Genomic DNA, 22,000 nt, shown 5'->3' on the forward strand with positions numbered 1-22,000 from the left:
GGACTTTCCCAACTCCGAGGAAAGGAGCAAGAAACCACAACCAAGGAACCCCTCAACTCAGGACAGAGGACACACTGCCATCTTTCCTTTGTTAACCTCCATACGGCCTAACCAGAGCCAAGGACAACATATTTGGTTCAGACCATTATCACATCTTCAATATTCATATCTTGAGGTCTGTCTTGAATTCTATTTCCTACCTTCTCATGATTGCTCATGTTTGTACATATTTTGCTTAGTGTTATTAAATGTTGATTGTAAAAAGATCTGAGTTGTCTTCTGAGAAACAACTCAAATGCATTCTCAGAATTCATACCTTCAGATTAATCAATGTATTACTATTCTAAATTTAGTCAGTTATTGTAAATAGTCAGACCTTTAAAAAAAAAAGACCAGTTTTGTACAAGAAAGGACTCGTGTCCCGCTAATTGGGCTTCCGAGTGGTGCAGCGGTCTTAGGCACTGCGTCCACTGGAATCCAGGCTCTATCACATCCGGCAGTGATTGGGAGTTTTGTTTTATTTAACCATGTAGGCCAGTTGAGAACAAGTTCTCATTTACAACCGCGACCTGGCCAAGATAAAGCAGTGCGACATAAACAGTCATACATGGGATAAACAATCGCACAATTGGCCCTGCGTAAAACATTTGTTCTTATCTGACTTGACTAGTTAATAAAATTGACAAATCAGCCGTCGTCACCATGACACTTATTACTAACTAAGTTCATGCGCAGAAACAGGTCATCGGAGCTAACGATCTCCTCGCGCAGAACTGCGCAAATGCAGGCCATCCTATCAGAGGCACTCTTAAGATAAATTAAAACGTGTCGCTTTCATTAGGTTGGTTGGAACGTTGGAGTAATATGTTCAACTTTAAGACATTGGTTCGATTTTAGGTTAGAGTTCTAGAAAAAATCGACTTGGTCTGTTTTTAAGGGTTTAGAATTAGAAACTTTGGCACCATCTTGACTTTGTTACATGTGAGAGATATGAACAATTAAGGTGACTTAAACTTTTAAAATATGACCCACCCAATGGTTTTCTCTGAGTATATTTTATACTGGAGTTTGTGCATGTACGGCGATATAGCACAAAAATAATATTGCAATATTGTCAAAATGATACGATATCACTAGCTAAAACAGTACATTGCACATTAAATACCACCCCCTAAAACACGGTCGTTTTTACTCTCGAAAAGGACAGCGCTAAATATCGTTAGCATTTACTGACTGCCTCTGGGTAGCAAATTTAGTAAAGCACGGACTTAGTTTGCACGTATAGCTAAAACCGATACCGAAGGAATTATTGATTAATCCAGGTTCAAGTTGATGGACAAACAATCTTTAGAATATGTTTTACTGCAGTTTTCGGTTGAATTTGTGTCTCGGCCCTGGGGTACACGCCAGTGCCTAGGCTGCAAAAACTACTCCGAAAACACGCACCTTCAACCAATCACCTCACAGAACGCAGACACACCTCATTGGCCCACTGACATAAATAATTCCTTCAGTTTCCCATATGTTTACTTATGGAGACAATTTGTTTTCACCACTTATTTCCATCAACACTCATGGCTTTCTCTTGTTCCTCTTCAGAAGACATATGGTGAGAAATATCGAAACGCAGTAAAATCACAGCATCGAATTGCAATACATATAGAATCGTGAGAATCGCTACATATATACATTGCGTCTTATCGTGATATCGAATCGTGAGGTTCCTGGCATCCAGCCCAAGTTAGCCCAGTTATATTTCACTTCCTGATTAAAAATAAAAGGCCCGCCCTTGTCCTCTGTACGGATTTTTCAACCAGTAATTCTTGGAGTAATCTACATCCCAAATAATACAAAGGCTTCATTGTCCTTCTTGACTCTGGTTCCAAGCATTTAGTGTCTGATTGGCAATAGAAACACTTTCTGAAGCAGGCCATTTATCACTAGCAGCCAAATCCTGTTCAGTTCGTTAATACAATTCCAAACCAGTAGGTTGGCTAGCTGTTCAAAATGAGTCATCTTTTGAGCTGCTTCTCTTCTAATTACTTTGGTGTTCACCGCTCTGTTACATTGTACCTTATTTGTCTGGCTGGTTTTTAAATGTATGAATGGATTTCATAGTAGCTCAACCCAGAGTCTGTCTAATCTCGAAGGAGATTGGGTATCAATGTTGTGCTATAGCCTGGGCACCATTCTATTTCTGTCTGTTCCGGTTTATCGCCATCTTGACAAAGGCAACAGTCGTGCAATCTAACTGGTCGTGAGTACAATAACTACAAACAGTATATTTATTAAGATATATTTATTGCGAGCTTGATATGCCTTCACATTACAAGCGTGAGAGAGACACTTTCCTCGTGAACCCCCCGAATTCCCACAGGCCTTCATTAACATATGGCCAATTGAGATGCAATATGCAAATAACGTCACAGCAACAACATACAATTGTTGAACGCATAAACAGTCAAACTTGACTTGTGGTTTTATGTCCTTCTCTTGTGCCTCCCTAAAGAGTTTGGCAAACCTATGCCTTAACAGGAGTGGCTGCTACTGTGTGTGTGTGGTTGGCTGTATGTGGCTCACATGGCTTGACGGCTTTAGGACACGTGTCTACCCTGAAGGAAGACTCCAAAGCAAAAGGTTAGCTGTTCAAAATGAACAATGAACAAAATGTTAGCTGTTCATTCTTTGTTTTCTTCTGATGCTTCCGGAGCACTGGAATATGTCCTCAGACAAAGAGATCATCAACCCCATATAATTACTTATATAATCCCATATAGTAATTTAATCAGTTCTCTATAAGTGTGATCAACCTGTCCAGGTCATCAGTCTAACTACTCCCCTGTGACACCAAATAAAACTGACATTAATGTCTTGACTCTGTCATTTCCAGGAACCTCCAGTAGGACTACCTAAGCACATTTTACGGATCATGAGGTAGTACATTACTACAGTTACACTGTACTAACCAGGGACCATGAATAGCTTCGATACTCAAGTTACTCTTGTGAGGTGTCCAAACTGTCTGCCACTAATTGACTACACTCTGCAGCTGCTGTCCACTCATACCATCAAGAATGTTTTTTCAAACTTCTATTTTTAACTCGCACTGTTAGATTGCTGGGGTTTGCATTATGGCTGCACCACGGCAGCCTCAATCCACCACATCCATGGATTTTAGTTTAGTTTAGTTCATTTTATTTTTACAGGGACAGTGCACATTAATCAACGTTTCAGTAAAAGTGCCGGTTTTAGCCAGCCGGCTAATTTTCAACCGCAGTCCCTGGGCAGGTTATTAAAAACAATTACAATATAGACAATAGCACCATAGAACAAGCAAGACATAGCAACATAGGACAAGCAAGACATAGCATACAGACAGAGCAACATAGAACAAAAAGCAGCAAGACAAAATTTATAAAAGCAACAAAGTGTTTCCACACCTCACAAGCTAGACAACAGACAACATGGAAAGCGGCAACACACAGCTAGGGACCATGTTCACAAATCTGATTGACGTTCAGCCAGGTCTTCAAGCATTTTGTGAAAGTGTGATATGTGGTGCAGTTATGTGTGTCTGATGGCAGTGTATTCCAGACATGGGAAGCTCTCACAGAGAATGCAGATTTACTAAAGGTGCTTTTCCTTAGGGGAACTATACAGTCACCTCTCATGGCAGACCTTGTGGATCTGCTGCCATATGTCTGGGTTTTCTTTTTAACAAAAATATTGAGTGGAGGGGGAGCCAGGCCATTAAGGATCTTGAATACAAGACATGCGTCGGTGTATTGCACAAGATTTTCCCAACTCAAGAGCTCATGCTTTCTAAGGATGTGACAATGATGATGGCTATTGGGCTTCCTATCAAGCACTTTGAGAGCCTGTTTGTAGACAGACTGAATAGGTTTTAATGTTGTACAGCAAGCTTGGGCCCAACTAGTCAAGCAGTATGTTAAGTGGGGGAGTATCATAGATTCGAAGTACAGTTTTGCTACCTCTGTAGTCAAACAATTTCGTATAAATCAGAAATTAGCTAGATTGAATTTAGTTATTTGAATTACCTTTTTCACATGTTTTTTAAAAGAGAGGTTGGAATCAAGTACGATGCCAAGGTACTTAAAATCGGATACCACCTGGAGCTTCTCCCCTGACACATAGACATCTGGCTCAGTAGCATCTGTTGCCCTCTTTGTGAAGAACATGCAAACAGTTTTTTTCACATTGAGATGCAAACACGAGTCACTGAGCCACTTTGTAACCTGGACCATTACAGTAGTGAGTTCTTGTGCAGCTTGTTGTTTGCTCTTTGCATGCACATATATCACTGTATCATCTGCATACATTTGAACTTCAGACCCAGTACAGACAGAAGGCAGATCATTAATGTACAGGCTGAACAGGAGGGGCCCCAGTATTGACCCTTGGGGCACGCCCACATCATAGCTACGAGTGGGCGACAGCTCATTGCTCACTCTGACACACTGAGTTCTGCCTTCAAGGTATGATTTCATCCATCTCAATGCATCAGGGGAAAAGTTGAACTTGGACAATTTTGTGATGAGAATCTCATGGTTAACAGTATCAAAAGCCTTCCTTAGGTCCAGAAACACAGCCCCAACAGCACCCCCTTTGTCCATCTTGGACTTCACATTTTCCAGAAGAAAGCAGTTGGCCGTTTCTGTGGAGTGTTTCGCTCTGAAGCCAAACTGCATGGAGTGTAATGTGAAGGGGCTGTTGTTGAGGTGGGCAATCAGTTGTTCTGCTACACACTTTTCAACAACCTTTGACACCACAGGTAGTATACTAATGGGCCTGTAGTTACTCACGTCAGCAGTGTCGCCTGATTTAAAGATGGCCGTTATTATGGCCGACTTCCATACCCTTGGAAACACACCGAGACCAATAGATGTGTTGGTGACCTTAGTAATGGGGCCAATGAGTGACTCTTTGTAATTTTTAAGAAAGGTAGAGTCCATCCCAAACACATATTTGGCTTTAGAGTTCTTTAGTGAGCTAATCACCTTGTTCACCTTTGACTCAGAAACCTCCCTTATGATGAAGACAGGTTGAGTGTCATTCACTAGCACTGAGCCCAAGAAATCAGTGGAGGGGTTCTGTGTCAGTAACCTGACAGAGTCAATAAAGTAGGAATTGAAGGCTGTTGCTATTTCAACTGCATCCTGTGTTAGATTGTTATTCACCATGATTTCTAGTCTTTTTGCAGTGTTACTATGGTCTTTCCCTGTTAACTTTTTTAGATTCTCCCATATCAATTTAGAATTTCCCTTTGCTTCACCAATTATGTTAATAAAAAAGTTTGCCTTGGCCTGTCTGATTTCTTTTATCACCTTATTTCTCAACATGGTAAACCTACGTCTGTCATGCTCTAATTTAGATTTTAGGGCTATTTTTAGAGCATAATCTCGTTCTTTCATCAATTTCCAGATTTCTCCATTTAGCCAAGGAAGAGTGCTCTTTTGGCCAGGTTTGGATTTGATTTTCTTTAGGAAGCCATTTATTGTAGTCTGGATTGTGGATAGAAAAACCTGACTATCAGCTTCCACATCTGTATAGGACAAGAGATCATTCCAGTTTATTCACAATTAGGTATACCAGGGGTGGGAAATAATTTTGAGTTGAGGGCCACATCAGGATTTCTAAATTCAGTGGAGGGCCGACCAATTTGTTAGTCAAAACCAATTTGTGGGCCAGAAAAGGGGCAGTTATTTGAAAACGTAAAGGTCCATTATAACTTTCCATCTAGTTTAAGATGTTCAACAGTGGCATGGAGTGTTTAATTAACCCAAAATCCCCCCCAACACAGACGCAATAAGAAACGGCCGTATGTTAACCACCCCGGAGGTACAGTGACTTCAGAAAGTATTTATACTCCTAAACATATTCCACATTTTGTTGTGTTACAACCTGAATTCAAAGTTGATTGAATTCTTCAAGGTCTGTCAAGTTGGTTGTTGATTATTGCTAAACAGCCATATTCAAGTCTTGCCATAGATTTTCAAGCAGATTTAAGTCCAATATGTAACTAGGCCACTCAGGAACATTCATTGTTGTCTTGGTAAGCAACTCCAGTGTATATTTGGCCTTGTGTTTTAGGTTATTGTCGTACTGAAATATTAATTTGTCTCCAGTGTCTGTTGGAAAGCAGACTGAACCAGGTTTTCCTCTAGGATTTTGCCTGTGCTTAGCTCTAGCATTTATTTGTATCCTAAAATACTCCCTAGTCCTTGCCGTTGACAAGCATACCCATAACATGATTCAGCCACCACCATGCTTGAAAATATGAAGAGTGGTACTCAGTAATGAATTGTGTTGGATTTTCCCCAAACATAATGCTTTGTATTCAGGACATAAAGTTAATTTCTTTGCCACATTTTTTGCAGATTTACGTTAGTGCCTTATTGCAAACATGGTGCATGTTTTGGAATTTTTGTATTCTGTACAGGCTTCCTTCTTTTCACCCTGTCATTTGGGTTAGTATTGTGGAGTAACTATAATGTTGTTGATCCATCCTCAGTTTTCTCCTATCACAGCCATTAAAGTCTAACTGTTTTAAAGTCGCTCATCGCTCCCGTACGGGAGAGACGAAGGTCGAAAAGCCAAATCTAAAAATATATAATTCCACTTTGAAATGATGGGTTATTGTTTGGTAACACAACAAAATGTGTAAAAAGTCAAGGGTTGTGAATACTTTCTGAAGGTACTGTATACAGTACTTCACACAATTAGAGTCACAAAAAATACCTATGTGATCGACAAATATGAATGGAGGAGGTAGGGGCAGAGTGGTTTAATCAAGCCTGAGCCACCTTTGTCGCAGCACAATTCCACTGCTGTTGACTCTCTCTTGAAGGAGTGTAGTGTTATTTACATTTACATTTAAGTCATTTAGCAGACGCTCTTATCCAGAGCGACTTACAAATTGGAATAATTGTTATAAAACTATACTGTAGCTAATGTTATCACTTAGGGAAGGATGTGTATCAGCTAAGTGTGTTTTGTCCAAGAGGTAGACAAAACAGAGGTGAAATGACAGTACATGTGTTTGACAGGTTTATACAGCCTTGGAGCACAGAGGGTTGGTGGCACCTTAATTGGGGAGGATGGGCTCATGGTAATGGCTAGAGCGGATTTAGTGGAATGGTATTAAATACATCAAACACAGTTTCCATGTGAATGATGCCATTCAATTTGCTCCATTCCAGCCATTATTATGAGCTGTCCTCCCCTCAGAAGCCTCCACTGCCTTGGAGATGAGACTAAACAAAAAACCTATGGAAATTATTTTATTTTTAGGGCCTCCCGGGTGGCGCAGTGGTTAAGGGCGCTGTACTGCAGCGCCAGCTGTGCCACCAGAGACTCTGGGTTCGCGCCCAGGCTCTGTCGTAATCGGCCGCGACCGGGAGGTCCATGGGGCGACGCACAATTGGCCTAGCGTCGTCCGGGTTAGGGAGGTGTTGGGTTGGCCGGTAGGGATATCCTTGTCTCATCGTGCACCTGGCGACTCATGTGGCGGGCCGGGCGCAGTACGCGCTAACCAAGGTTACTCGTCCAACGCTCTAACCACTAGGCTACCCTGTTGCCCCATATGTTTAATGTTTGATACCATTCCATTTATGCCATTCCAGCCATTACAATGAGCCAGTCCTCCTAAAGCTCTTCCCACCAGCTTCCTCTGGTGTATGGATGACACTAATCTAATCTGTCTGTCTTTTTCATTACCTCTCAAAGCCCATAGGTCTGTGGCCCCAGGGCAACTTCTCTAGCTACAAAAATACAATTTATAGGGTTATGCAATGCAGTTACGTGAACCATAAAAACATAATTTTTATGCTTTTGTAAATTATAATATAAGGAACTTTTGATATCTATGCATCTCTGATCTCATCCAGTATCTCAATTTAATGGAGTTACTGGTTTTATTTGTACAATTCCGTCATTGCTGGAGGAATATTGTTGTCTAGTCAGTCATGCAGTCTTAACATGTGAACCTTTTATAACACAGGAGTCTGTGGGGGGTGGCATGAGTCCAAAGGGGGGTGACCTTGTTCCACCAATGGCATCACAGAGACCACTCCTCCTGAAAAGGGGTTTTATGTAACAGCAACAAAGACTGGCCAGGCATGTGGCCCTGGGATAAAGTTGACATATTTTCATGCATTGCTGAAAACAATGAATTAATCGCCCACAAATGGTGGGAATCAGAAGTTTGTCCACTGAAATGTTAGTTCTAATCTGTCTTTCTATTCTTCTTTGGATGTGATTGTTGAGTCCCTTAGGAACAAGTTGTACCACAGCTCAAGGAAAAAAACATTATTTAGTTAGTTCTTTAATCTAATCTCTCACAAAGTGTCAAACCTTGCACAGAGTTGTATAGAGGACTCTAGTGCCCCAAAAAACATTTTAGTATGGGCAGCACCACTGAGGACCATTTTAAAGTAGTCAACTGGGTAGGACTTCCTATGGGTTAGGGAAGGATCACATAATTCCATCTAGGTCATCGGGAGGGATCAGCCAATTAATTACACTTGTGAGAAAACATTCCATAAATGCAGGTGGCAGTACATTTCCAACCTTGGCTTTACACCTGTTCAAACAACACACTCCAAGTGGCAGTATGCACCCTTTTAGTTTGCTTACCAATTTATAGAAATAGTAGATTAAAATTGGCTACTTGGAAATGGCCTCAATGGCGCTGTCGTGCGATCACAGCCGCCATAATGGGAAAGATACAATGTTGCGATCTCTATACAACTCTATGACCTTGCATTAGTGAACTAGTGTTAGTAGGCCTGTGGTATGAATGGAGGTTAGCCATGTGACTTCTTAGGGTTGCAGGATACTGTCACTCTGGTTCAATGCCTGACTCTGGTTACACAACTTAACCATGCTAGTCAGTTTTCCAAAATAAGAAACATTGTGGTGCAATACTTATAATTATTTGATGGGTATGAAAGTGTTGGTCACTTAACTCAAATGCATTTGTGTTAACCTAGTCTAAACATGTTCACACCGGTCATTATTGAAAGAGAAATTGTAACCAATAGGGGAATGGTGTAAGAGCATCAAGGAGAATATATGGAAAAATACAAGTTGGATCAATTTTGTTGTATTGAACATCAAACTGGAACATTTCAGTGCCCTGTCTAAGTCAAAATGATAGATGCTTCCCCCTAGTGACAAATAGTAACATTACATTGCCCCTAGAAGAGTTATTTCCCCATTATACAGGCCTGTACTTTCTGCTCACTCCACAACATTCGCTAGTCTAATCTGGCCATATAATTTAGGATTGCATGAAGCACATCATCTGGAATTTAAACCATGACAATGACCTTATCCTCCATACTAATGGTACAGCCTTCGCCATACATCACCCAGGCCGTAAATTAAAACATTGACCTGGAAAAGGTTTTTTCGTGTTCGAGAAAGAGAAACGTACAGTCTCGTTCACCTTTAACAAAACTGTGTACTCACACACTAAATCTGCATACAGTGAACATCCAACCACTTTTTAGAAATAAATATACAATAAACACCTTTGGAAAATAAATATTTAATATATGTAATACTGAAACAATAAGGATCTTTCCAGAAAATGACAGTAATAAAAAAATAACTCTTAGAACATATAGGCCAATCACAAAATAAATGAGAGAAGTCATGGCCACAGCACATTTTTTAAACAAACAAGAATCAGCTACGACCAATTGATTTGCTCTCCTGCCTTAGTCATATTGAGTCACAGTGACCTCATGTAACCCTGCAGACAGCAAATCAACATGGTCACTTTTTCATGAAAACAAAAAAACATAACTGCAATGACATCCCAGTCACATCACTTTGCCAAATAAAATGTAAACACAAGAGGTTGGTGGCACCTTAATTGGGGAGGAAGAGCTTGTGGTAATGGGTGGAATGATATCAAATACATCAATCACATGGTTTCCATGTGTTTGATGCCATTTCATTTGCTCCATTCCAGCCATTAAAATGAGCCGTCCTCCCCTCAGCAGCCTCCAATGGATTTAAACCACATCCATATAAACAAAAAGTACACATTTGGTAAACACAGCACACTTTCTATGGGGAAGAGGATGTCACTGTGTGGTGAAAAAGAAATTCACAGGGGTGGCGTCCCAGTTTCTGGGGATTAGGGCCTCATTTATCAACGTGGATACATTTCAAACTAAATTTTGGCGTACGTGGAGCATCTAGGATTTGAATGGAAACACATTATTGGGATTTATCAAACATTTGCACATATGCAAGCGTAATTGGTAAATCAGAGCTAAACCATATGTGTGTGAGAACGAGCGCTACACCTCCGCTGGGAAAATGCCCTCCATTCACCTTTTATTGTAACAACAACGCCTTCATTTGCTGTATTATTTGGAGATGTTGGAACTGGGCCGTGATAGTTGCTAAAGGAAAGCGCAATGGCAAATGTGATCACATTTCTGTAGAGGTGTGGGCAGAATGTTTTCATCTTCTGCCGTTACTTTTTTAAAACAAATAATGCATTACGTCTACATTGAGAAAAGGCCACGCATTCTGCAAGATTGATTTTCTATTGAACAATTTCCAAGTAAATGCTGCCTACAGTCCACACGTCTATGCAAAATATGAATTGTTGTGAAATATTTTATCAATACATGATTGTTAGACTATCTCCATGGTATAGGCGTTGAGATTAAACAGGCTATTATGTTGCGCTCCTTTCGCACAGCGATACTATAGCCTAACCATACTGTCATAGGCTACCGGTCTATTTACTTTCTAGCATGGTTGGCCATTGAATAAGGGATGGATAAATGGTAGCATAATATTTTATGTAGTGGCATGTCAGAAAAGGAGAGATATGCCCTGCAATAAGATTATGATGTAGGCTTATATAAAGTAAAACATATATTGGGTGACATGCTGCTATGCAATCTTTTTACCAATGACAAATGCATCTGTTTTATAATTAGGCCTATAGGTTTTAATGATATTAGCCTACCATTATAATTCCTGTGCATCAAACACCTCAATTTCCCCCAAAATAACAATATTTGCTTGCAATACAGTTGATCAGACAACAACTAGAAGTTGTGGGTACGCATGGTCTGAGATTTGCGTGGGAATCGTTCAAAATGTATAAATACCAACCCCTGCGGGAAAACTGCCGCATGCAAGGATTGTGTGCACGCACCCTTGAAACTGCCGCACACAGCGGTCTAAGGCACTGCATCTCAGTGCTAGAGGTGTCACTACAGACCCTGGTTCAATCCTGGGCTGTATCACAACTGGCTGTGATCGGGAGTCCCATTGGGCAGTAACTGACTTGCCTAGTTGTAATAAAGGTTAATAAAAAAAAAAAAGTGGCCTCTGGTGGATGTGGGGGTTAATATGGCCAAAATATCACAGTATTAAAACAAAAAGTATAATAAAAGCTCAATGTTATTTATGAGTAGTGTATGACTCTAGGGTGGAAAGACATATATTCTAAGTGATTTCAATGGGTCTTTCTCCATTCAGATTGTTTTATACTGTTCAATTCAACTTCAACCCCCCCCCCAAATGTGCATTTTAATAAATTTGTTGCACTCATTTGAGATCATTTGCACATAAGGCTGCACGATATGGGCAAACAATCTGTGCCTTATTTTTAACCAAATGTTGCAATTTGACTTACGATTTAGAGAAAAACACTTGGGTGAACTGTTGGAATTATGGAAATAGAATGATTATTCTAATTCTATAGTTAGAATAATAGTTGGCACTTTGAATACAGTGTTCGACATGACAATGAATGAAAATGCCAGGGAGGAGTTATTGCGACAGGGTAGGAACTAGGAACAAAAGTGTTGATAAGTGTTTCTAGGGGACTGTTCAATCTGTGGCTACATTGAATGTTTTCTCTTACCTTCTTCATGTAGCTAACATTCTTGCTTCCTTTTTGATTTAGAAGATACTGTTGCACAAACATGCTGTTTTAGGTCTACACTATCTGGTATTATCAGGCTGTATAGCTAATTACGTTTGCTCTGATTCAGTACATTTAGCTAGCAATTAGCATTAGTAGCTAACAGGATTTAGGCCCAACTTGCTAAGACAAGCCGAACTAGAGGTTTACAGATGTAAGAAACAGAAACTAATAGTGTAATTATAGAATGCTTGTAGATTTATATTAAGAAGCTAAATGAAAACAGCATTGTTGTCATCAACATTGTTGTATGTGCTGCATTGACCATGCAGAAGGTAAAGTAAAACCCCAAACCAGTCTGTGTGTCAATACCGGTATATTGTAAAATATGGTATACTGCCCAGCCTTACCCTGGTGTGGCTCAGATAGGGGTCCATGTTCTCAGCTCTGTCCTTTGGAGCAGGTTGACAGCCAATGGCCCATTCAACCACAAGACAACGGCAGTTTCACAGGGCCCCTTACAGACATGACCCAGGGTCAGAGATGCCAGCCCAATACAAGAGATGTGAGGACGGCTCCATTTTTACCCTTCTGTAAGTCAGTCTTTTCCCCATGGCTGTACACTAGCACAGAGGGGACGGCGTGGCTGTGTGACGTCATTCAGATCCTGGTTAACAGTCTCTCAGAATGTGGGTCCACAGTAGTCCTCTGCTACTAGCATTCCTTACATACAGGAAGAGGGTTGGCTGGAGGGTAGACAGAGGCCTCTGACTCCTCCTCACCCCTCTCATCACTGTTAACTTCATTCACTTCCTTCAGCGTTTGTCCAGACGTTTATCCATTTCCTTTCGAACCCGGGCCTGCAGTGCCACCCTCATGGCTGAGTCCAGAAGATTCTTCTCTGCTACACGCTCCACCACCCTCTCTGGCTTGTCCTCCTAAGAGACAGGAAACAGGTCACGAGGGCACAGGATGCGCACCATCATAAAAATATAGACAGTAGACAGACAGACCTTGTGTACAATGAAGGAGGTGACACAGCCAGAGTCAGCCTGGTAGTCCAGCCAGAAGAGTTCAGTTCCATGGGTCTCTGGCTCTGTACTCGACCCACTCTCATTCCACTCTTCAGTCTCTGCACCCACTCCTGGCTCAGATCCATCTGGAGACACATACATACACATCACCACTAAACTGTGTCTTCCAAGTTGATAGAAGTTCATACTAGCAGCAGTGGTTTCTTACTTCCACGTCGAGGATGGTACACTTGGATATCTGGCCGGCGGGGGCGTCGGGGGGTAGTGGTGAGCCTGGCCCTCTGACGCTCATTGGCCTGCTTTACCTGCTTATCATAGTCATCTCTGCAAGACAAAGTGATAAGTCAGTGTCTGAATCTTTCAGTAAGAGAAACATTATTTATATAAATTAGAGAGTAACAAGGCAATTTAATTCAAACCATTGGAATGATTGTGAGTGTCCAACTTCTAACAATATCCATGATGGGTGTAGTTGTACACCGCAGAGAGCAATATCTGTTAATGGTATTTATACTCTGAAGAGGGGCAGTTCTCTGTTAGACGTTGTGCGCATGCCCAGTAGAGGTTGGAGTGAGTAGGCGTACTAGCGATGAATTTCAACATGATCAAGAAAACCCTCGAAACTAAACAACTGCACGCTCTCATAATTGATTACATTGACAAAATAGATCGACAAAATATACACCCCGCACGGCATGTTAGCTCAGATTAGTGATTCACCTGGCAATCTGGTTCCTTCGAATGTGGTGTAAGAAACCATGGCTCATGTCCAAACGACCCGTACGTTTATATTTGAGCTCTTGTTCTTCATCATCCCGCAAAATCTCCATCGTGAGAGATGACGGACAATGTATTTAGTATTTAAGATGGAACATTAGTACTTCTTTATATGCACAACACCACAAGCTGCATCATAACGTTAATCAATCTTTCAAAGGGATTTACTACTAGTTATCACATCCACTAAGTTAAAATGGGCTATTGTAAAAACGAATCAAAACAAAAAATAACGTGCTTTTGATCTTAATTTAATGTTATGGTTAGCCATTGGTTTATCATTGTGTTTAAGGTAAGGTTTCAAAATCATATTTTAAGAAGATAAAAATTATAAATAGGCGGGGTGTATGACTTTGTAACTGTGGTAACTAGTGACGACCATTCCAAAGTGGGCTGGGCTGCTGTCTAACTGGAATTGCACACGGAGTTACGAGCTTGTCCATCATTTATTTTTCGGATCAAGCTTCTACCCTTGCAAATGATTTTTTTCTCTCACATTTTTAATCCTCATGAAGTATATTATTTAAAGTTGTTTGAAAGCTGCGTTGCTCTTTGGAGGCCCAAATAAAAATGTCTATTATTGTTTTTATTATTATTATTATTATTATTCATGTCTATTATTATAACACTATTCAATCTCCGCCGTTCTGTTTTTGCCAGAGTCAACTTGAAAATAAGGGGTTAAACTCTGGTTGGCCATTTTGATATTGAAACCGGGAGTTTCGGAGGTGTGCAGCTAGTAAAATCAACTCAACCCTGACTTTAGTTATTATTATCAGCTCTGTTTTTTCATACGCAACAAAGATTAACACGATGGTCTCTGTAAAACGGGAGAGAGAACTTGACTTTGAAGACGATGAAGGTAGTTAACAATTTCAAACCGTGTATAACCTAACTCAAACGCGTAACAAGCTGGTGTTTATTTCCAAACGTATATTTTAATGTTTGCTTGCCCAGTTAGCTAGTTAACACAAATAACATTGTTGGTAGGTAGTTAGTTCTAGCTGACTAATGTATTGTTAACTAGCTAAGATCCCAGCATCAAAAGTGTCCGTCTAGATTTGCCAGAAGATACCGACCCTACGCTTGTTTACACTGAGCTGCACGGGAACGCAATACATTAAGACACTTCTTTAATCAATCGAATGTATTTATTACATGTTCTGGTGTAATTACATATTACACCAGAACAAGGTAGCACATCTGGTGAACAGGTCAGTTGAAACTGGAGCAGCAGCACGACCAGGTGGACTGGGGACAGCCAGGAGTCATCGGGCCAGGTAGTCCTGAGGCATGATCTTAGGGCTCAGGTCCTCCGGGAGGGAGAGAGAGAGCATACTTAAATTCACACAGGACGCCAGATAAGACAGGAATCAGCAGATGTCAAAATGCTATACAGAAACCCAGCCTAAAACCCCAAACAATACAGATTTTTTTTTTTTACCTTTTCTTTAACTAGGCAAGTCAAATTCTTATTTTCAATGACGACCTAGGAACAAGGGCAGAAGAGCTCGTGGATATGAACTTGCAACCTTTCGGTTACTAGTCCAACGCTCTAACCACTAGGCTACCCTGCCGCCCCGGGTATACATTTTGAAGCATGGTGGCTAGGAAAAACTCCTTAGAAAGGCGTGAACCTAGGAAGAAACCTAGAGGTAGCCAATCCTCTTCTGGCTGGGCCGGGTGGAGATTATAAGAGTACATGGCCATTTAAAGCCAGATTGTTCTTCAGGATATTGAAATGTTCATAGATGACCAGCAGGGTCAAATAATAATCACAGTGGTTGAGGGAGGTGCAAAAGGTCAGTACCTCAGGAGTAAATGTCAGTTTGCTTTTCATAGCCGAGCAACCAGAGCTCAAGACAGCAGGTGTGGTAGAGAGAGTTGAAAACAGCAGGTCCAGAACAAGGTAGCACATCTGGTGAACAGGTCAGTTGAAACTGGAGCAGCAGCACGACCAGGTGGACTGGGGACAGCCAGGAGTCATCGGGCCAGGTAGTCCTGAGGCATGATCTTAGGGCTCAGGTCCTCCGGGAGGGAGAGAGAGAGCATACTTAAATTCACACAGGACGCCAGATAAGACAGGAACTATTGCAGCATAGATACTGGAGACAGGGATGTGTTGGGGGACGCTGTGGCCCCATCTGACGATGCCCCCAGACAGGGCCAACCAGGCAGGATATTACGCCACCCACTTTGCAAAAGCACAGCCACCAAACCACTAGAGGGTTATCAACTTACCACCAACCTACTACACTGAGACAAGGCTGAGTATAGCCCACGAAGATCTACTCCACCGTACTACCCCGAGGTACTACCCCGACGGGAAGATCATGTCTGTGACTCAGCCCACTTTTATGGTATATTGCCGATCGCACAATTTAATGTGCATCCCGCCACCTACTGTGCAGGGTGAAAACAAAAAATAAACTAAACAAACCAACTTTTCTGTTAAAAAAATCAAACGGATCTGATACACAGGCTCAAGGGGAACCTGGGAGGGCGGGTCTTCCGGAGCCAGTACCCCTTGCAGTCTTCAGATGTAAAATCATTAAGTCCCAGAAAAGTTTCAGCCGCAGCCACAATAATGTCCAGACTTCTTTGAGACTTGTGCCGTACAGTTTACAACTGGCAATGAACACCACAAAATCCACCTTTATCTTTTGACTGGCAGCAAACATTTACTACAGGCTGTGGTGCATCCACTACCATATCTTCACTAGCGTCGCTTGTTTTCTCAATTATTTTAATCGCCTCCGCTCTAACTTTTGCCACCTCAATCTGCTTCACCTTTACAGGGCACTCCAGGAACCAGGGATCATAATCCCCATCACAATTGCAACACCGTTGTCCTTCTACACACCGTTCTTCAGTATACTCTGTCAGGACTGACAGACTTTCATATTTTTCTCCATTCACCCAGCGTGTCAGCGCCGGGCACCAATCACACCAGGAATTAACTTCAGATATTCAGGCTGAACATCGGTCGTCACCCCTGAGATGACTCCTTTGACGGGTGCTCTACTCCGAAGTTCAAAACTTCTGTTGTCCAGATTCTTTTGAGGCTCAGTGCAATCTTCCTCTGTTCTTCAGAAATACAATTCATCAGACTCCACTTTTCCCAGAGCATATTTCACAATTTTCAACTCCTCAAACGGGTCTCCCACATATGTATCCTTAATCAACAAACGCATCCCAACAAGAAGCGATTCATTATACACATATACTCCAATTTCCTTTTTGTTCCAGTTTTCACTACTACTGTTGGCCATTCATAACATTCATCTTCACCAACTTTGCTCGACGCGCTGCTTGATTTGAACAAGGCATCCACTTCCGCCATCTTTCTTCCAACAGGAGTTGAAGTATCAACTGTGATCCTGTCATGACATTGCACATGTAAAAAAAAAAACTACATTAAGACACATTGGAGCCTGTGTGAGAAATGGGGTCAGAAAAAATGATGTATATAAACCCTGGATTGCTGACGATATGTATTGGCTTTGAGAGGCTTTCGTCACCGGTCGGCCATATTGGAACTCTCCAGTAGGAGCAATCCCCCATAGGAATGAATGCAATTCTACATTACTTCAGTTAAATGTTTCAAGGACAAAATTACATGTATTTAAGTATTTGTTTTGTTGTAGTGGGGACAGTAACATAAATACTTTAAGGAAAATGTGTTTTATATAATTTTAGTTTTTATGTTAAGCTCACATCGCAGTGCTAACTGTGCCACGAGATTCTGGGTTTGGGTCCAGGCTTTGTCGCAGCCGGCCGCGACCGGGAAACCCATGGGGCGGCGTACAAATGGCCCAGCATCGTCCGGGTTAGGGGATGGTTTGGCTGACAGGGATTTCCTTGTCCCATCGCACACTGGCGACTCCTGTGGCGGGCCGGGCGCAGTGCACGCTAAGGTCACCAGGTGTACGGTGTTTCCTCCAACACATTGGTGCGGCTGGCTTCCAGGTTAAGTGGGCATTGTGTCAAGAAGCAGTGCGGCTTGGTTAGGTTGTGTTTCGGAGGACGCACGGCTCTTGACCTTCGCCTCTCCTGAGTCCGTATGGAGTTGCATTGAGGAGACAAGACTGTCACTACCAATTGCATACCACGAAAAGGGGAGGGGGGGTAAAAAAAAAAATACAGCGACCACCCCCCCCTACTGTGTTCGGAGGGGTGCATACGTATGTGTAGGTAGCTTGACAGAAATGGTAGCAGAAGGTGAATGTTGAATTTTGAGTGCATACATATCCAGATGATGCTGCATACTATTTTGCGCAAAGACGCTGTCAGTGTGTTTGAAGCTTTAATGTAACCATGACTGTGTTCCGAACTCAGCGCAGTCCAAGCGTAATGGTATAGTAAATATCTTCTGGCAACTTCTAGTTAAGTTAGTGTTAGCCAGAGGCCTTTTGTAAACACAAATCTCTGGTGTAACGTAGCTAATCTTAGCTAGATACCCACGATTGTTGTCATTGCTAGGCATCACATTAGCGAGTTACACTGAATTGTTTGTTGACATGTTGTTTGTCTTTCACAGTGCCTGTGAAAGTAGGCCGTTCATCTGAGGATCACAGAAGTCGCCACTGTCCCTACCTCGACACAATCAATAGGTAACGTTAAACGTCCACTGGTTTTAACACTGAATGTGTAATATTTGTCATTCACCTCTAACACCTTTGTCTTCAGGAGTGTGCTGGACTTTGATTTTGAGAAGCTGTGCTCCATCTCGCTCTCCCACATCAACGTCTATGCTTGTCTCATCTGTGGGAAATACTTCCAAGGTAAATCATCCAATACTTCAGATTAACGTTGTTACCTCCCTCCCTACCTGAAAAATGTTCAGAAATGATTTGACCTCAACCTAAACTGGTGTGTGTTGTGTCTCTTCCAGGTAGAGGTCTGAAGTCCCATGCCTATACTCACAGTGTGCAGTTCACCCACCATGTGTTCCTCAATCTGCACACACTTAAGTTCTACTGTCTGCCAGATAACTACGAGATCATTGACTCATCGCTGGAAGACATCACGGTGGGTCCACAGACATGGGTTTGCACACATTAACCCTGTAATAAGACCATTTCAGAGGTGTCAGAGGCATTGATTCAAACATGCACTGATTAAATGGTGCTAAACCAATAGTTCTGAAATAAAGTTGAACAGTTTATGTTCAGCCATGGTTTGTGCAATAATGGAGGTGGTCATATATTTTTGTTCTTTGTGTTTAGTATGTACTGAAGCCCACATTCACCAGACAGCACATCTCTGGATTGGACAAGCAGGGCAAGCTGTATCGAGCCTATGATGGCACCACCTATCTGCCTGGCATAGTGGGGCTCAACAACATCAAGGCTAATGACTACGCTAATGTGGTGCTGCAGGTAAGACTGTTATCCACCACAGAGTATCCACTGGTGAATCAGACCTCTCACCATTCACATGCTGCTTAACCTTTTCCTGTGTGATGATCATCCATGTGACTCAGTTGGTAGAGCATGGCGCTCGCAACACTAGGGTTGTGGGTTTGATTTCCACAGGGGACCGGTACGAAAATGTATGCACTCACTACTGTAAGTCGCTCTGGATAAGAGAGTCTGCTAAATTGTAAAATGATTATGGTGAACTATCTTTAACCCTTCAGGCCCTGTCCAATGTGCCCCCACTGCGGAACTACTTTCTGGAAGAGGAGAATTACTGCGGCATCCGTAGGCCACCTGGTGACATCATGTTCCTGCTGGTGCAGCGATTCGGTGAGCTGATGCGCAAGCTGTGGAACCCCCGGAACTTCAAGGCCCACGTGTCACCCCACGAGATGTTGCAGGCTGTAGTGCTGTGTAGCAAGAAGAACTTCCAGATCACCAAGCAAGGCAGGATTTTATTATATCACATTCAGTTAGGCTGAGAGCCTTGTTTCTCAAGAACAAAATGTTTTTAGTACAGTAAAATGTATGTGTTGCAAATCTGCTGATTGGTCTCTGTCCTGCAGGGGATGCTGTGGACTTTCTGTCCTGGTTCATGAACGCTCTGCATGGTGCACTGGGAGGAACCAAGAAGAAACCTTGTGAGTGGGAGGTGGAGGGGACTGATGACTGGGGTCGAGGGAGTGATGTTGAGGAAGGATATGACTTAATCCTTTTTCATGGTCCTTATAAGTCAGTGTTGTCTGCCTTACTGTACAACCTGTTATATTAACAAAGATATCTCCCTCTTCTTTCCCATCTCTCGCCTATCGCCAATATAGCAAGCCTCACCAAAGTGTTCCAAGGTTCCATGCGTATATTCTCCAAGAAGCTTCCTCATCCAGATTTGGCGAGTGGCTTATTGTCAGACCTTTGTAAAAGGAAGACTGCATCATTGTATCAAAGTTTACATTTTTACTTGTGAATTCATGACTTCAATATGATTACAGATTACAGAAGCTAAATTGTTAATGTTAAATGCCTTTCTCTCTCCAGCCACCAGAAGAGAAGGTCGCTCTGCTGTTGAAGGAGGAGTACCAGGAGGAGATGTCGGAGTCCACCTTCCTCTTCCTGACCCTTGACCTTCCCACAGCCCCACTGTACAAGGATGAGAAGGAGCAGCTCATCATCCCACAGGTCCCCCTCTTCAACATCCTGGCCAAGTTTAACGGCAACACAGAGAAGGTACTGCCCTCAAACTCCTACTTACATTAGCTCAAAGGATTAGCACTCATATCTTCAAGCCAACCATCTCTCCCACCAAGTTAAATTAAAAGTAGCCTCAGAAGCCGAGGCTTCTCACATTTTGTTTGAAAGCCTCAAACAAAACGTGAGGGGTGGGCTAGATGGAAACTAGTGATGCGTTGCCACTTATTAAACAAATATTTTGCATGGGTTGCTCTACCAACTAATGTTGTTTCTGAAAATGTTTCTGACTTGCATTAAGCTAGCTAGCATAGGATACAAAACTAATGCTGCATAGGTTATTAAAACAAAAGTGAGTGTTAACAGCCAGCGCTCCCATCCTAAGCAAAATCTTTCAAATGTCGAGTCAACGAGACAAGATTTGGAAGGATGGCCTGTGAGACTTCAGCTTCTGTTTGACATAATCTTAAGTGCTTTATCACCTCTTGATTTCCCTCACCTCTTCGCCCTTTCATCTGGTCCCTTCACACTCCTGTTTTCTTTTAGGAGTATAAAACCTATAAAGAGAATTTCCTCAAAAGGTTCCAGTTGCTCAAGCTGCCTCCCTATCTCATCTTCTGCATCAAGAGGTTCACCAAGAACAACTTCTTTGTGGAGAAGAACCCCACCATCGTCAACTTTCCCATCACGTAAGAGACTGTTGCATACTTTCCCCATGTACTCAATGGCAATTTAGCATCATGCTCAGCCTGATGAGTTCATGTCTGTGTTTTTGACTCCTTGCATTTGCTCCTTGACCAGGAATGTAGACCTTCGTGAGTACCTGACAGAAGAGGCACAGGTCACAGAGAAGAACACCACCTATGACCTGGTGGCCAATGTGGTGCATGATGGGAAGCCCACTGAGGGGGCATACAGAATGCATGTCCTGCATCATGTAAGTGACAGCTGCGTTTTCAGGACTTTCTCCTAGTGTACTCTAGAGGTGCACATTTGCAGAGCTTTAGATGTGCAGTATTTTATGACCTTGTGTAATAAATACTCATCCTGTTCAGTTATTGGTGCTAATGTGTGCCTTTTTTTGGTCACTGAAGGGCACTGGGAAGTGGTACGAGCTCCAGGACTTGCAGGTGACGGATATCCTGCCCCAGATGATCACACTGTCGGAGGCCTACATTCAGGTAAGCTCTATTGTGTCACATTGACCACTGATTATACCATATGCTGTTCTCTAATTTACAGGTTTATGTCTAGATAAGTTACTGACTCCCTGTAACTGTCAGTTGTGTTGTGTGGTTCTCTTCGTTCCAGATATGGAAAAGAAGAGAGAACGAAGATGACACAACTAACCACACAGGGGCGTGAATAAGGCATTGAAAGATTGATTGTACAGGAGAGAGAGATGTCATATGCCGGCCAGTGGTCAGACGAGCCCCAAAAAGCCACTAGAGTGGAACTGGACACGGTTCAAGATGACCTCAGGGTAAGCCCCCACCACATGAGGACCAGGACTTTTTATTGGTGGATTTTGGATAGAGAAAACAATGTCTACTATTTTTTTTGTTCTTCAACTTTTAACTGTAAATGGTGGAATAAACCAGCTTTGAAATGTCTGTTTCCAGTCATATTATTTGATGTTTTACCTTTTTGGATGAATGTAT

General features: G+C 42.1%; 2 protein-coding genes across 2 annotated transcripts; one reads left to right on the top strand and one right to left on the bottom strand.

The window, feature by feature from the left end:
- Positions 1 to 9,555: 9,555 nt before the first annotated feature.
- LOC115111643 (UPF0561 protein C2orf68 homolog) lies at positions 9,556 to 13,996 on the bottom strand. Its single transcript, XM_029637917.2, has 4 exons — positions 13,678 to 13,996; positions 13,166 to 13,281; positions 12,937 to 13,082; positions 9,556 to 12,861 (listed from the first exon to the last, which is right to left on the bottom strand). The coding sequence occupies exons 1-4, from the start codon at positions 13,785 to 13,787 to the stop codon at positions 12,739 to 12,741; spliced, it is 495 nt and encodes a 164-aa protein (XP_029493777.1). The 5' UTR covers positions 13,788 to 13,996; the 3' UTR covers positions 9,556 to 12,738.
- Positions 13,997 to 14,428: 432 nt separating this feature from the next.
- On the top strand, positions 14,429 to 21,952 carry LOC115111641 (ubiquitin carboxyl-terminal hydrolase 39-like). The gene is made up of 13 exons (XM_029637912.2): positions 14,429 to 14,596; positions 18,275 to 18,347; positions 18,424 to 18,518; positions 18,629 to 18,765; positions 18,963 to 19,115; positions 19,376 to 19,601; positions 19,721 to 19,795; positions 19,976 to 20,043; positions 20,190 to 20,378; positions 20,886 to 21,028; positions 21,141 to 21,276; positions 21,434 to 21,520; positions 21,651 to 21,952. The coding sequence occupies exons 1-13, from the start codon at positions 14,548 to 14,550 to the stop codon at positions 21,702 to 21,704; spliced, it is 1,485 nt and encodes a 494-aa protein (XP_029493772.1). The 5' UTR covers positions 14,429 to 14,547; the 3' UTR covers positions 21,705 to 21,952.
- Positions 21,953 to 22,000: the final 48 nt, after the last annotated feature.

Source organism: Oncorhynchus nerka, linkage group LG27 (assembly GCF_034236695.1).
Source record: "Oncorhynchus nerka isolate Pitt River linkage group LG27, Oner_Uvic_2.0, whole genome shotgun sequence".
Lineage (NCBI taxonomy): Eukaryota > Metazoa > Chordata > Actinopteri > Salmoniformes > Salmonidae > Oncorhynchus > Oncorhynchus nerka.

Bases quoted from the DNA above. Each gene is read 5' to 3' on its own strand.
- LOC115111643 (XM_029637917.2), bottom strand. From the start codon at position 13,787: ATGGAGATTTTGCGGGATGATGAAGAACAAGAGCTCAAATATAAACGT. The intron at 13,282-13,677 runs GTGAATCACTAA...TTTGTCTTGCAG, and splicing joins CGAAGGAACCAGATTGCCAG to AGATGACTATGATAAGCAGG. The intron at 12,862-12,936 runs GTCTGTCTGTCT...CCTGTCTCTTAG, and splicing joins CCTCCTTCATTGTACACAAG to GAGGACAAGCCAGAGAGGGT.
- LOC115111641 (XM_029637912.2), top strand. From the start codon at position 14,548: ATGGTCTCTGTAAAACGGGAGAGAGAACTTGACTTTGAAGACGATGAA. The intron at 18,766-18,962 runs GTGGGTCCACAG...CTTTGTGTTTAG, and splicing joins CATCGCTGGAAGACATCACG to TATGTACTGAAGCCCACATT. The intron at 19,602-19,720 runs GCAGGATTTTAT...TCTGTCCTGCAG, and splicing joins CTTCCAGATCACCAAGCAAG to GGGATGCTGTGGACTTTCTG.